The sequence below is a fragment of the Oncorhynchus mykiss genome, chromosome 31, assembly GCF_013265735.2.
Source record: "Oncorhynchus mykiss isolate Arlee chromosome 31, USDA_OmykA_1.1, whole genome shotgun sequence".
Classification (NCBI taxonomy): domain Eukaryota; kingdom Metazoa; phylum Chordata; class Actinopteri; order Salmoniformes; family Salmonidae; genus Oncorhynchus; species Oncorhynchus mykiss.
Window position 1 is genome coordinate 35888761 of NC_050571.1, and position 16758 is coordinate 35905518.

The 16758-nt window shown below is 41.6% G+C and overlaps 1 protein-coding gene across 2 annotated transcripts in view; it reads right to left on the minus strand.

Annotated features, from left to right (window-relative positions):
* Window positions 1-29: 29 nt before the first annotated feature.
* mgat4b (alpha-1,3-mannosyl-glycoprotein 4-beta-N-acetylglucosaminyltransferase B) overlaps window positions 30-16758 on the minus strand; it is a 221523-nt gene continuing 204794 nt past the window's right edge. For both annotated transcript variants that reach the window (XM_036969826.1, XM_036969827.1), the window contains exons 12-15: window positions 16209-16287; window positions 6725-6812; window positions 2367-2479; window positions 30-2142 (exon numbers count right to left, since the gene is read on the minus strand). In XM_036969826.1, the coding sequence (XP_036825721.1) occupies window positions 2119-2142; window positions 2367-2479; window positions 6725-6812; window positions 16209-16287 (304 nt within the window). In that variant the 3' untranslated portion in view covers window positions 30-2118. The remainder of the gene's footprint in view (window positions 2143-2366; window positions 2480-6724; window positions 6813-16208; window positions 16288-16758) is intronic.

The following is a 16758-nucleotide window of genomic DNA, read 5'->3' on the forward strand; positions in this document are numbered from 1 at the left end:
GATTTGCATTGAATTGAATTGAATTGAAATTCAATTGAAATTCTGTCTTTATTACAATTCACAGATTGGATAGAAGATAACGTCATTAAATATATTTTATCTAAACGATACAAAATACAACGTATAATAGCAATGCATTCCAGTGGCTCTTACAAGAAAATAAAACAATTTCTCCTTCTTCGCACAGGGCAGATCAGAGTCATTGGGTACAGTTCAGATTTTTCTGTCCATTGCCCTCAGTTGATTTAATGCAACCGTGCACCTGCTATTGTATAGTGGCCATACCAACAAAATTGATGGGGCTGCTAAGACAAATAGTTTTGGCACAACCTCCAGTTTGCGCTGACTGACCCTGGAGTGCACACCTCAATGAACGGAAAACCAGTTCATTTCTGTCATTGCTGAGAAACTGTGTTGACGTTGAACAGAATTAGCAACTGTTGCCTGTCGGTATTCGATAGGAAAGCAGCCTCGAAGCTGCTATAAATTCCCAAGCGTATTATTTTTCAGTAAACTTGTATTGGCTGAAATCCCATAATATTTTTCTTTAACCGACACAACTCTTTTAGATCTTTGATCAAGAGCTTTCAATGGTTTTGTGGTAGGGCTCTGGAAAAAATGTGGATCCAAGTGTACAAAAGCAAATTAATGTGTCCCTTTACTGCTATATACCCTTTGCATCGTAGTAATGCATAAAAGTTGAGTGTAGCCCTTGCATTTACAGAGCCTATTTGGAAGATGTACTGTATAAGTCTGGTGTCGGGACAATTACAGTCCTTGAATAAGTTCGACTTCCAACTCAATGTAATAGTAGTGCAGACTATGTGGAAAGAGAGGGGTTGTCATATTGGACAGTTTCTCTCTTTCAGACCTCACTTGAGTGGAACTTAAATGAGACAGAGGGGTCCTTCCTTGACTTCTTCATGGTCATTATGAGAAACAAAGATCCAATTGACAGTAAAGATGATTCTTCATGCATTGGTTAGAGCTACATATTTCTCTTACATCCGACCAGTCCAAACAATGACTCTGTAGCCACGTGTATCTCCAGTGGCCCCTTGGATACAACTAACTACATGTATCTGATATTTGGCAGACGGAGCAAATCCAACAGCGAAGCCAGATATACAGTATGTTTCCTGTATTATCGAGACAGCTGTCTTTTCTGGTTTCCTAGCTAATGCAATAGAGGAGCTCATGTCTGGCCATGGCTTACATTGATTTAGCCCAACAACCGGGTTTACTCCATGTCACAATAAGGCAAATTGATAGGGGGGGGGGGGGGGGGGGGGGATGTAAGCAATGATGGTTCATGAAATAAACAACAAACAGATGTTCGAACCATAATCATAGTGTTCCTACATTGACTTCTGACTTTAGAATTGACCATATAAATACATTTTATTCAAACAGACAAGTATGTACTTTTTAGCTAAAGTTCAATTTCCTTCTACACTGTATAAGCCTAGGCTACTTTTCTGACTGACTTTTGTGGACATTCACTCACTGTATATACATAAACACACATAACAGAGATCATTCATATGATTGTGTTACATAAATATGCATATTAGGCCTATATCCGCATACAAAGGTATTTTATGTATACATTTGGGTAAAACCAGGAACATTTGTCATACATGATTAAATGATATTGAAGTTGCACAATGTTGTCATATCTGGGTGACTGTGTTGCCAAGTCTTGATTCTGAAGCAGCAATATTTTATTGTCATATTGTCATCAAAAGGGGAGAGGCAATCTCGCCAGCTATTTGACAATTACCAGTGTAATTACAGTTATTTAAAACATAAACCTTTATTTACACATAAATACAGTTTCCTAAATACAGCGTAGTCTCTGTGTCGTCCACGCGGGGCCGCATGTTCTCCGATTTCGCGTCTGGGCAGATCTTCCTATGACGTCTGTCAACCGTGAATTGGGTTGACGGTCTCAGTAGTACCCTGCGATGGCAAGATCGCGTCAGAAGATGGCGCACTCTGACCGCGCTCGAGAAACTCATTGCCAAAAGCCAAGGAATGAGTATAGCTTGTGAAGGCTCTGTTCCTCTGCGGAACGGTCAAACGGATGACTGAGGTATTGCTGTGGTGTGTTGAAGTTCACTCTGCTTTCTTGATGAATATCTGAAGTGCAATAGACATAGCATTTGAGACAAAGTCAAAGGATAGCTTTGAATGGATTAATGGATTAAACTTGACATAAGACCACTTTTGAGGCCTGAAAACATCTGACCAACTTAGATTTTTCAGTGAGCTACCAATTTAAGTTAACTAAAATTCAAGTGGTTCTTTATGAGACAACGCTCCCAAGGCTCTGTGTTGAACGGGTGATGGCTGGGCCGGCTTACCTCGCTCAGGATCACCCAGACGGGGCAGTCTGTGATCACAGAGAGACGAAGAGCCTCCAGGGGCCCGAACGTGGGGTCTACCTCCCCCTCGGCGATCCCATTATGAAACACTCCTAGAGGACAGAGAGAGAGAGGATCGATATATCAAACCAATATAACTAATGGACTGTGGCTGGAAATCTATTGACTTCCTCAAACACCATAGTCATGATGCAGCATTGTATTGCATTTGTACCTCAAGCTCCTAAATTATAACAGAGTCAAGATATGTTAGTCAAGATATGTTGTGTTGACATTTCAATTGGTTCAAGCCAAAGAGGTTGTATCAAATACAGCCATAACATGCTTTGCTATGATTTCTTTGTCGCTCTGCCAGTGGCAGAGGGGGGGGGGGGGGGGGGGGGGGTGATAGCCAGGTGTAGCAGTGGTAAGGTGTTGGGACTCTGCTGTTGGGACAGCTTTATGTAGGCCCTAACAGTTCGTGGGCAAGCGTTTGTCACCGTTATAGTGCAATTAATGTACTGTTTAGTGTTGTGTTGTGTATTGGCTCTGCTGGTATGCATCCCACATTTATTTATTTTTGCCCCACCAATATTTACATGCTAAAATCGCCACTGCGCTCCACTACAGAAATGCTACCTATACAAAATCAATTCTCTCTCCTATAAATCTAGTTCCACAACATAGAGTATCAAATCAAACATGGGGAGCATAGAGTGAGTTGTGTTTTAGGTTATACTACGCCTGAAAGCTAATATTCTACTGAGTGGAGCTGGAGGGAGAAATATAACCTGATGAACATTTGATAGCAATATCACACAATGAATTTATTTGGTCCAAATCTGAACTACTGTGCCAGATTGATATTCATTCCTGCCCAAACTAATAATGAATGAGTGGGAGCGCTTGTAATAATTTATATGATGTCATAAGGATGGGGGATGGGGGAAATCAATACAGTTACATCTCACAATATTATTTTAGACAATACTATACCAATACTTGGATTTAAAAAAAATAATAATTCTAAGCAGAGTTAGTCTACCTGCAACAAACCTCTGGTATTTTTCATCCTATAGCTGGTTCTCCATCTTCTTTTTTAATAGTGAGCGAAAATGTTTTCAGCACTTTTTTCCACAAATTATCAAAAGGAATTTTCTCATGCTCTCATCTCTATGCTGCGGACATCTAGTGAGCAACATGGTTAACATATCAGAGTGCAATAAAAACACAGCATCGAATTGCAATAAATAGAATCGCGATAATCACAACACATATCGTACCAGCACCTACAGTGTCTTCAGAAGGTTTTCACATCCCTTGACCTTTTCCACATTCTAATGTGTTACTGCCTGAATGTAAAACGTATTAAATGTAGTTTTTTGTGTCACTGATCTACACACAATACTCCATAATGTAAGAATTATGTTTTTACGAAATGTTTACAAATTCATAAAAAAAATGAAAAACTGTTGTCTTGAGTCAATAAGTATTCAAGACCTTTGTTATGGCACGCCTAAATAACTTCAGGTGTAAAAATGTGATTAACATATCACATAATAACATTGCATGGACTAACTCTGTGTGCAATAAAGGTGTTCAACCCACCACATACAATTACCGTATCTGTAAGGTCCCTCAGTCGAGCAATACATTTTAAGCACAGATTCAACCACAAAGACCAGGGAGGTTTTCCAATGCCTCGCAAAAAAGGCACTGATTGGTACATGGGTTAAAAAAAAACAGACAGACATTGAATATTCCTTTGAGCATGGTGAAGTTATTAATTACACTTTGGATGGTGTATAAATACACCCACTCACTACAAAGAAAAGGTGCCCTTCGTAACTCAGTTGACGGTGAGGAAGGAAAACGCTCAGGAATTTCACCAATGGTGATTTTAAACCCGTTAAAGAGTTAAATGGCTGTGATAGAATGGATCAACAACATTGTAGTTACTCCACAATACTAACCTAAATGACAAAGTGAAAAGGACACCTGTACAGAATAGAAATATTCCAAAACATGCATCCTGTTTGCAATAAGGCACTAAAGTAAAACAGCAAAAAATGTGTCCTAAATAGAAAGCATTATGTTTGGGGCAAATCCAAAACAACATCACCGAGGAGCACTCTTCATATTTTCAAGCATGGTGGTGGCTGCATCATGTTATGGGTATACTTGTCATCGGCATGGACTAGGGAGTTGTTTTTGTTAATAAAAAGAAAAGGAATAGAGCTAAGCACAGGCAAAGTCCTAGAGGAAAACCTGGTTCAGTGTTTTTTCCAACAGACACTGGGAGACAAATCCACCTTTTAGCAGGACAATAACCTAAAACGCAAGGCGAAATATACACTGGAGTAGTTTACCAAGATGACTTTGAATGTTCTCGAGTGTCCTAGTTACAGTTTTGACTTAAATAAGCTTGAAAATCTATGACAAGACTTGAAAATGGCTGTCAAGCAATGATCAAAAAGTAACTTGACAGAGCTTGAAGACATTTTTAAAGAATAAATGGGCAAATATTGTATAATCCAGGTTTGCAAAACTCTTAGAGACTTACCCAGAAAGACTCACAGCTGTAATCACTGCCAAAGTTGATTCTAAAACGTATTGACTCAGGGGGTTAAATTCTTATCTAATCCAAATATTAGTTTTTATTTTCAATTAATAATAACAATTGTAATAATGTTTCTTCTACTTTGACAGAGTATTTTTGTGTCACTCATTGACAACCAATTTTAATCCCACTTTGTAACACAACAAAATGTGGAAAAAGTCAAGAGGTGTGAATATTTTATGAAGGCGCTATAATTATTGTGATAATACTGTATCATGAGGTCCCTGGCAATTCCCAGCCCTAATGTCATAAGGAGTTTCATATTCAATGGGATAAAAGCTAGTGCGGAGAACAAGAGGTCATTGTGGCTGTGTTTCAGAGACTTGAATGACAGGCTCGGGGCCCCTGCTTAAAAACTGAAAGAATTCTCACTCGCTTCCTCCTCCCCTACTTCTTTCCTTCATTTAATTAATCAATCATCTGTATGTCATTGGATAATTCTGTATTGAAAGCAAGGTTTCTATCCTATTGCATTGACCAAATCCACACCTCTCAGATCTGTAATTAAGGAAGGAACCATAAAAGTATCTAACACTTGTTACTGAATCAGTTGTAACGAAATTCACCTCAAACCCTTTGCCCCACCATATTTAAACAAAATTTTAACCCGTCTTCCTATTTCAAAATGATATGAACATTGTAACGTCATTTCATCCCTTCTCTTAAATGAGCACAATGCTATCATTTTAAAGCACACCGGCGCAACACTTTTCTTGCACTTCATACAATTTCTGTTACGGTGCGTGAATGAGGACCCAAAAGCGAATTAACTTAAACAGAGCTTCTTTAATTACCAAACATAGGTAGGCTCAGACGGACCGGCAGATTCCGACAGGACAAGACAAGGTTACAGCAAACATGACGACAGTCTGGTTCAGGCATGAAACACAACAAACAAGAATCCGACAAAGACAGGAGCAGAAACAGAGAGAGATATAGGGACCTAATCAGAGGGAAAAAGGGAACAGGTGGGAAAAGGGGTGACGAGGTGGTTAGGAGGAGACAAGGCACAGCTGGGGGAAAGAGGGGGAGAAAAGGTAACCTAACAACGACCAGCAGAGGGAGACAGGGTGAAGGGAAAGGACAGAGACAAGACACAACATGACAGTACATGACAATTTCAGAAAGAGCACCTAAGGTCTACTAAAACTGTGAAGTTAGCCCTTATCCACTCCTACCACTGACCGATCATCCTGTAAAAGTGCTAGATTGTGCAGCAACTAATCGGTACCGTTGGAGCCCTCGATAATTGCCATTGGCTAATGGGGATCCTAATAAAATCAACAGTCAGAGGCCTGTGTGTGTGTGTGTGTGTTATTTGTCAGGACCTGTCTCAGTCTGTGTGAACTGTCCCTGTTTGCTGGTGTGTCTGCCACAAGGTTTTTGTTAGACGGGGAAGAGGATTGATGGATGGATGGATGAAAACAATAAGGAAAGACATTGAGGGATATTTTGGCAGGGAGAATAGTGTTGGCTTTGGGTGATCCTGTCTGCAGTACTAGTTCTTAACACTGGTAAATAAATACCCAGTGCTAATTACCACCTATTGAAACATGTCCTCGGTAGCATGGTGCTAATTGAATGCTGGGACGTTTTCATTAGAACGTACTGTAAGAAAGTGTTTTGCAACGGAAAACAAAAAACATGTTTCTGATTGGACGAATCCACGTTTTCCTTCCTTGCGTACATGACCCAGGCAAAGCTGTTTTTCATACTAATACTGTCTCATACTACTCACCTATTCTGATAAAGCCGTCCTCTGTTCTGTGGTATTTTGGTGTTTTCTCTCTCCCCTCTTTCAACGCCTCTTTCTCAGACTGGATATTCTGTAGGAGAAGAGATAGGTGTGTGAGGAACACAATACAGGTACGCACAATACACCAAGATCGATGCAGGCAGCAACCCTGATCTGCACTCGGATCACAGCTTCAATCTATACATCATCAACCAATGCATTCACAACAGCAAACTCCACTCGACTGTCCTCTCTTCACCTCACAGCACTAGCCATGAGCTCAGATCCAACCTAACTACGATCTCTCTGTTTCACAACATAATAAAAGAGTAGGGATATCAATGAGTCTTCATAGTAAAGGTAGACAAAGGAAGCGGGACTCTAGTGTTGCTGCTGTGTCGTATCCAATCTGACTGTTTGAGAAATACAGTATCTGTTTGACTTGTTTACCTAAAGCAATGAAGGAGAAAGGACTGGAGGATGGAGAGAGGGAAAATAACCTGATCTTTGAAGGGGTTTTTCCTATTCTGTTGCTCTACATAGAAATCAGTGCGGGATGATCACACAAGTGATTATGGTAGTCAAGATATTACATTTCCCATCCACCGTTGAACTGCACCTGACAGCGAGGTTCTCTCTCTCTCTCTCAACTTGTCATGGGTCTAAAGACATGCAACACTTCCATGAGCATATAGTGACTTTTTCCACATTTTGTTTTCTAAAATTGATTAAATAAGAGAAAATTCTCATTAATCTAGACACAATACCCCATAACGAAAAAAGCAAAAACAGGCTTTTTACATTTTCATAAACAGGTTTTTATAAACGGAAATATCATATTTACATAAATACTCAGACCGTTTACTCAGTACTTTGTTGAAGCAGTTTGGCATCAATTAAAGCATAGAGTCTTCTTGGGTATGATTCTATAAGCTTGACACACCTGTATTTGGGAAGTTTCTCCCATTCTTCTCAAGCTCTGTCAGGTTGGATGGTGAGCATCGCTGCACAGTTATTTTCAAGGGTTCAAGTCCGGGGTCTGGCTGGGCCACTCGAGGTCGTTCAGAGACGTGTCCCGAAGCCACTCCTGCGTGGTCTTGGCAGTGTGCTTAGGGTGGTTGTCCTGTTGGAAGGTGAACTTTATTCCCAGTCTGAGGCCCTGAGCGCTCTGGAGCAGATTTTCATTAAGAATCTCTCTGTACTTTGCTCCGTTCATCATTCCCTCGATCCTGACTAGTCTCCCAGTCCCTGCCAATGAAAAACATCCCCACAGCATGATGTTGCCACTAGCATGCTTCACCGTAGTGATGGTCTTTCTCATGGTCTGAGAGTCCTTTAGGTGCCTTTTGGCAAACTCCAAGTGGGCTGTCATGTACCATTTACTGAAGAGTGGCTTCCATCTGGCCACTCTACAATAAATGCCTGATTGGTGGAGTGCTACAGAGGTGGTTGTCCTTCTGGAAGGTTCTCCCATCTCCACAGAGTGACCATTGGATTCTTGGTCACTTCCCTGACAAAAGCCCTTCTCCCCTGATTACTCCCCTTGGCCGGGCGGCCAGCTCTAGGAACAGTCTTAGTGGTTCCAAACTTCTTCCATTTAAGAATGATGGAGGCCACTGTGTTCTTGGGGACCTTCAATGCTGCAGAAATATTTTGGTACCCTTCCCCAGATCTATGCCTCGACATAATCCTGTCTCGGCGACCTATGGACAATTCCTTCGACCTCAAGGCTAGGTCTTTGCTCTGACATGCACCGTCAACTGTGGGATCTTATATAGACAGGTGTGTGACTTCTCAAATCATATCCCATCAATTTAATTTACCACAGGTGGACTCAAATCAAGTTGCAGAAACATCTCAAGGATGATCAATAGAAACAGGATGCACCTGAGCTCAAGTATCATGGCAAAGGGTCTGAATACTTTCAGTATCAGTAACATAACAAAATGTGGAGAAAGTCAAGGGTCTGAATACTTTCCGAATGCACTGTATTCTTCCTCATACTGTAGGAGGAACAACAACAACAAAAGCAGCAACACCTCCACCCTATTTGCACTCTTCCCTAAATCCCCCTTTTCTCTAGCACCATTACAGGGTCTCAATGACAATCAGGTTGAAGTATAGATCGAATGAGTGCAGGAGGGAGGAGAAGAAAGGATATAAGCGAGATAGAGACCGAGAGCGAGGGAGGAGAAACAGGAGGAGATGAATATCTTGCTCGAGCCTCTGCAAAATCCAGCTATTAATCTGTCGTGGAGAGCGGTGGTTTGCAGGGCATAATCTGAAATCCCCGCCCCGCCTCGCCTAGCCCTCCTGCCGGATGAAATATCATTTTAAAGTGAAAGCTCTCGAACAGTGGCTGGCGGGAGACAGATCTGATTACCACCGCCCGGGAGTCCTCTTTTTCTTTCTCCTCAACATTCTCGTTCTCGCTCTTTTTCTGAGAGAGAACCTTGCTCTGTCTTGAGTCATTTCTCATCTATTTTTCTTCGCCTCTCTCTCGCTCTCTGTAGCCTCTGGGGCTTAACACTGTGGGTGCTCGCCTTTCAACATGGCTTATGTGCTCCTGTCAACAAGATGGAAGTTGACGTCATATGTCTTTCCACTTGAGAGAATTACAGTCCACAATTATTGGTAGCCTTGATAAAGATGAGCAAAAAAGACTATCAAATAAATAATACAAATACTGAGCCACATTGCATGCTCCCAAAAATTATACTTCTACTGCTCAGATAATTGTTTTTGTTTAATAAGTAATATATATATATATATATATATATATATATATATAATAAAAAAAGATCCAGGTCGAAATTATTGGCATCCATTGGCATCCATGTTTTCAGCACCCTCGCACCATCCCCTTAGTAGGTTAACGACCTGTTTTATGCGATTGGATAACACGTTGGGAGGGATCTTAGGCAGGTTAGCGTTTCTCGTCATGAATCTTGTTCTGGAGGTAGCTCTGCATTGTGGTCACTAGCTGGCACAGCCACAAAGTCATAAAATCAGATTTTAAGCCTAACCCTAACCAAAATGCTAACCATAAAACCTAACATTAAATTAAGACCAAAAAGCATATACTTGTTTTTCGACCACTCCACAAATTTCTTAACAAACTATAGATTTGGCAAGTCGGTTAGGACATCTACTACATCATTTTTGTCACACCCTGACCTTAGTATTCTTTGTTTTCCTTGTTATTTTGGTTAGGTCAGGGTGTGAAATGGGTGATGGCGGCTCTAGCAGATCCTGGCTGACTGGCGGCTCTGGAGGATCCTGGCTGACTGACGGCTCTGGCGGATCCTGGCTGATCTGGCGGATCCTGGCTGACTGGCGGCTCTGGCGGATCCTGGCTGACTGGCGGCTGTATTGAGGCTGTTGCTGGGCAACACAGACTTTCAACTCCCTCCAAAGATTTTCTATGGGGTTGAGATCTGGAGACTGGCTAGGTCACTCCAGGACCTTGAAATGCTTCTTACGAAGCCACTCCTTCGTTGCCCGGGCAGTGTGTTTGGGATCATTGTCATGCTGAAAGACCCAGCCACGTTTCATCTTCAATGCCCTTGCTGATGGAAGGAGGTTTTCACTCAAAATCTCACGATACATGGCCCCATTCATTCTTTCCTTTACACGGATCAGTCGTCCTGGTCCCTTTGCAGAAAAACAGCCCCAAAGCATGATGTTTCCACCCCCATGCTTCACAGTAGGTATGGTATTCTTTGGATGCAACTCAGCATTCTTTGTCCTCCAAACACGACGAGTTAAGTTTTTACCAAAAAGTTATATTTTGGTTTCATCTGACCATATGACATTCTCCCAATCTTCTTCTGGATCATCCAAATGCTCTCTAGCAAACTTCAGACGGGCCTGGACATGTACTGACTTAAGCAGGGGGACACGCCTGGCACTGCAGGATTTGAGTCCCTGGCGGCGTAGTGTGTTTCTGATGGTAGGCTTTGTTACTTTGGTCCCAGCTTTCTGCAGGTCATTCACTAGGTCCCCCCGTGTGGTTCTGGGATTTTGTGATCATTTTGATCATTTGGAGCCCCAGATCGAGGGAGATTATCAGTGGTCTTGTATGTCTTCCATTTCCTAATAATTGCTCCCACAGTTGATTTCTTCAAACCAAGCTGCTTACCTATTGCAGATTCGGTTTTCCCAGCCTGGTGCAGGTCTACAATTTTGTTTCTGGTGTCCTTTGACAGCTCTTTGGTCTTGGCCATAGTGGAGTTTGGAGTGTGACTGTTTGAGGTTGTGGACAGGTATCTTTTATACTGATAACAAGTTCAAACAGGTGCCATTAATACAGGTGGAGGACAGAGGAGCCTCTTAAAGAAGAAGTTACAGGTCTGTAAGAGCCAGAAATCTTGCTTGTTTGTAGGTGACCAAATACTTATTTTCCACCATAATTTGCAAATAAATTCATAAAAAATCCTACAATGTGATTTTCTGGATTTTTTTCTCATTTTGTCTGTCATAGTTGAAGTGTACCTATGATGAAAATTACAGGCCTCTCTCATATTTTTAAGTGGGAGAACTTGCAGATATATATATATATATACATACATACATACATACATACATACATACATACATACATACATACATACATACATACATACATACACACACACAGTTGAAGTTTACATACATATTTATATTTATTTTTTTACAATATAGCCAATTATGAGCAATTTCCCCTTAGATAGGCCCTCTGCAAATGTCTGCCTTCAGGATAAGACACACAATAAACGTCAACCTGCGGATCTTAGACCATTCCTCCATACAGAATCTTTTCAGATCCTTGATATTCTTTGTGTGTCCTTATGGACTGCCATCGTCAATTCAAACCGACATCATGAATTTTTACCAAGTAACAGGATATTTTAGCCAAAAATTACACTTGGCCACAAGATGATCTTCCAGCAAGACAATAACACCAATCATACATCAAAATCCAAAAAGAAATGGTTAATTGACCACAAAATCAAAATGTTGCAATGCCCATCTCAGTATCTGGACTTGACCCCTTTGGAAACCTGTGGTTTGAATTGAAGAGGGCAGTCCATACACGCAAACGAATGACATCATGAATTTGGAAAGATTCTGTATGGAGGAATGGTATAAGATCCCTCCAAATGTGTTCTTCGATCTCATAAAACATTTTAGAAAAATACTCAGTGTTGATATCTTTGTAAGGGTACAGTGCTGCAATAATAAGAAAGGGGATGCCAATCATTTTGACCCCTATCTTTTTGCATTTTTTTTGTATTAATTGTTAAACCAAGTATTTTTCTCTGAGCAGTTGTCTTAGTATAAAGTAACATCATTTCCCAAACATTTGCTGCATGCAATATAGCTAAGAATTTTTATAATTTACTTTACATATTATTTTGTATTTCTCAATGTCAAGGGTGTGTGACGACCCTCCCACTCTGTCTGCTGTATTCTCTCTTTGTTCTTGTTTCCTTTATTAGGATGCCGGTGGGCGGAGTTGGGAGGGTCAGAGTTGGGAGGGGCGGAGTTGGGAGGGTCGTCAGCTACATGGGAAACACCTGGCCCGGTGTGTCCCAGGATAAATAGACCTCTTCCACATTCATGGAGGAGACTCTCTCCATGCAAACACCTTTCTAGATTGTGTTGTGTGGTGGTTTTTGGTTGTTTGTTTTGGCACCTTTCAACACCCTGCATTATCACATTCATTCATTCATGCATGCAAAACACTCACTTACACTACTGATTACACACACCATTGTATATTCTACTTAGTTGTTTTATTTAATAAATATATGTTTTGTTACTCCTTATCTCCACGTTGTCTCCCTTTTTGTTATGGGCTTTGAGCCGGTTTGTGACAAGTGGGGGCTCGTCCGGGATATTTGAACGTATTAGTTTGGGAGACCGTAGAGGTATGTGTTTGGTTTGCATATTTTGTTTGAGTTTGATAGGCAACCAATACTGGGCCTTTGTTGTTTTGGTTTGTGTGCTGCGTTGGAGAGAGATAATGGTTAGTTTCCAGGACCTGCATATCCTGGAAACTCTTGTTCTACTTTCTGTTGGGACATCAGTCTGAGGTGAGTAAATCGGCTGTGTACCTCGGTAGGAGATTTGTGTAGGGCGGTGGAACTTGCTACCAGGGGCTATAGCCTTTTTCCCCTGATAGGCTTAGTGACGCGTTTCATTTTTGGACATGTTGGGCATGGTTAAATGTTTGTTATTTTTGTGTCTGTGGACTGAGCAGTTGTCTCGGGGGCACATCTGTGGCTTGGTGGAATTTGCCAGCATGCTGGGGAGTTCTATTTCCTTGCCAGCGGGCTACAGTGCGTAAATACCCACCGCAAATCTGCACAAAGACTAGGGTTGAGTTATTGTAGGTTTTGGGGAAGCTCCTTATCTCATCTCTCTTCTGTGGTGCTCAGGGTGATTGTCATTTATCTGGTTGTGGTCTGATGTGCTCAGCAGAGGGGTTGAGCAAGATTATTTACTTATGACTATGGTGTCTCATGTAGACAAGTTCATTCGCTTTCCATCAGAGGAACTGTTAGAATTATGCACTAAAGAACTGTTGAAGATCGCTGAACACTACAAGGTTGAATGATTGAAATGAGTGAAATTCTGTTACGTTGGGAAGTGTCTATGAATCGTGGGAAGTGTCGTAAAAATGAAGGACACTGATGTTCTTTTCGTTGGAGTTTGTAGCTGTGGTCTTTTGTGCCATGTTCCTGAATGTTTACGTGACTGACCATTGTTGGGGCAGGCGCAAAGGTTGCTGAAGTCTGGGGAGGAGGTTGGCTGGGGCAGGTGGAGGTGTGAACACATAACCCCTCATCAATTTGGGACGCAGAGGCTGTGTCAATTTGGGACGCAGAGGCTGTGTCAATTTGGGACGCAGAGGCTGTGTCAATTTGGGACGCAGAGGCTGTGTCAATTTGGGACGCAGAGGCTGTGTCAATTTGGGACGCAGGGCTGTGTCGTTGTTCCGGGGCCCTTGTTGGTCCCCGGTTTTATGGGGGGAATGTGATGACCCTTCCACTCTGTCTGCCGTATTCTCTCTTTGTTCTTGTTTCCTTATTAGGATGCCGGTGGGCGGAGTTGGGAGGGTCGTCAGCTACATGGGAAACACCTGGCCCGGTGTGTCCCAGGATAAATAGACCTCTTCCACATTCATGGAAGAGACTCTCTCCATGCAGACACCTTTCTAGATTGTGTTGTTTCTTGGTGGTTTTTGGTTGTTTGTTTTGGCACCTTTCAACACCCTGCATTATCACATTCATGCATGCAAAACACTCACTTACACTACTGATTACACACACCATTGTATATTCTACTTAGTTGCTTTATTTAATAAATATGTTTTGTTACTCATCTCCACGTTGTCTCCCTTTTTGTTACGGGCTTTGAGCCGGTTCGTGACAGGTGCAAATAATTAAGGACCTGATTAAGTCTTTCCAGAGATGTACCCAGCGTGGCCCTCCAAGACATGGGCTGTATCTCAACAAAAATAACAGAAAAGAATACAGATATCGTGAGTGTATATGATCTTGTATGTAACAATACAGGTATGGCTGAATGTGTGTAACATTAAATATTATTACACTGTACTTGTGTGTATTTATGTACAGACACAGTACCAGTCAAAAGTTTGGAGACACCTACTCATTCAATGATTTTTCTTTATTTTTACGAATTCCTACATTGTAAAATAACAGTGAAGACAAACTATGAAATCGTATAGTAACCAAAAAATGTTAATCAAAATATATTTTAGATTCTTCAAAGTAGCCACCCTTTGTCTTCACATCTTTGCACACTCTTGGCATTTTCTCCAACTTCACCTGGAAAGCTTTTCCAACAGTCTTAAAGGAGTTCCCACACTGGCTGAGCACTTGTTGGCTGCTTTTCCTTCACTCTGTGATCCAACTCATCCCAAACCTGGCCTCAACCCAATTGAGATGGTTATCTGATGCAGCACTCCATCACTCTCTTTCTTGGTCAAATAGCCCTTACACAGCCTGGAGGTGTGTTGGGTCATTGTCCTGTTGAAAAACGACAGTCCCGCTAAGTTGATCACTGCATAATCCTGTGGTATCCATGTTGGTTTAGTGTGCTTCAAATTCTAAATAAATCACTGACAGTGTCACCAGCAAAGCACCCAGACACCATCACACCACCTCCTTTACGATGGGAACCACACATGCGGAGGTCATCCATTCACCTATTCAGCATCTCACAAAGACACATCTAGAATTTGGACTGATCGGACCAATTAACAGATTTCCACCGGTCCATTGTTCATGTTTCTTGGCCCAAGCAAGTCTCTTCTTATTATTGGTGTCCTTCAGTGGTTTCTTTGCAGAAATTTGACCATGAAGGCCTGATTCACCAGGTGACCTCCGAACAGTTGATGTTGAGATGTGTCTGTTACTTGAACTCAGTGACGCATTGATTTAGGCTGTAATTTCTGAGGTTGGTAAATCTAATGAACTTATCCTCTGCGTCTTCCTTTCCTGTGGCAGTTTCACCATAGCGCGTGATGGTTTTTGCGACTGCACTTGAAGGAACTTTCAAAGTTCAAATACATTTTCATGTCTTAAAGTAATGATGGACTGTCGTTTCTCTTTGCTTATTTTAGCTGTTCTTGTCATAATATGGACTTGTCCTTTTACCAAATAGGGCTATCTTCTGTATACCAACCCTACCTTGTTACAACACAACCGATTGGCTCAAACGCGGTAAGGAAAGAAATTCCACAAATTAACCCTTTAACAAGGCACACATTTTTAAATGCATTCCAGGTGACTACCTCATGAAGCTGGTTGAGAGAATGCCAAGAGTGTGCAAAGCTGTCAAGGCAAAGGGTGGCTACAAATTAAATATATTTTGATTTGTTTAACAGTTCTATTTTTACTATAATTCTATAAAGTAGAAAATAGTAAAAATAAAGAAAAACTCTGGAATGAGTAGGTGTGTCCAAACTTTTGACAGGTACTGTATACAGTGGCAAGAAAAAGTATGTGAACCCCCTAGGCTAATAACTTCTAAAAAGCTAATTGGAGTCAATGAGATGAGATTGGAGATGTTGGTTAGAGCTCCCTTGCCCTATAAAAAAAACTCACAAAATGTAAATTTGCTATTTACAAGAAGCATTTCCTGATGTGAACCATGCCTCGAACAAAATAGATCTCAGAAGACCTAGGATTAAGAATTGTTGATTTGCATAAAGCTGGAAAGCGTTACAAAAGCATCCCTAAAAGCATTTTCTGTTCATCAGACAAACTGTCTAGGAACGGAGAAAGTTCAGCAATTCAGCTACTCTCCCTAGGAGTGGCCGTTACTGGCCCAACGCTATAACCACTAGGCTACCTGCAGCCCCTCGAGGCAAGATGAATCAGGCTTATAGTGGCGCGCTTCGTATTAAAATAGAATATGTGGGATAACTGATAATGTACTGGGAATGAATCGGGTGAATAGTGGCGAGACTCACGTCAAAAGGCAGCACCTCCACAGAGGTGTTGAACAGCTTGTCCCCTGGGTGCTCAATGTTCCCGCTCCGGAAGAAATACCTAGAGAGAAAGAGAGCGAGAAAGAGAGAGGATAACAAATGGGGGGGATGTCAATTAGATATTCAACAGAAATTGATCCACCATTATTATCATCATCGTCAGTCAGCCAGCCAGCAAGTCACCAAATTCAATCTCTATCTCCATTTGCTTTCTATAAATACATGTGCCACCAAGTACCTAACAGTAGCCTGAACCGTTCGCTACCCCCAAAAGCGCCTCTGAGGTAACAGGGGTGACCAAAGAGCCACAGCATGGCCAGTTAGAAGGGTCCAGAGTAGATAGACCATCTCCCCTTACAGTAATGGGAATAAATATTATTCATATGGGCCCAGTGGAGAGAGAGAGAGAGACAGTTTGGGACATGTGTGAAGTGTGTGTGCGCGTACGCATGTGTGTATGTGTTTATGTCTATGCATACACACGTGTGTATGTGTGTCTGTATTCAAGCATGCCATGTGTGTATCTGAGCAT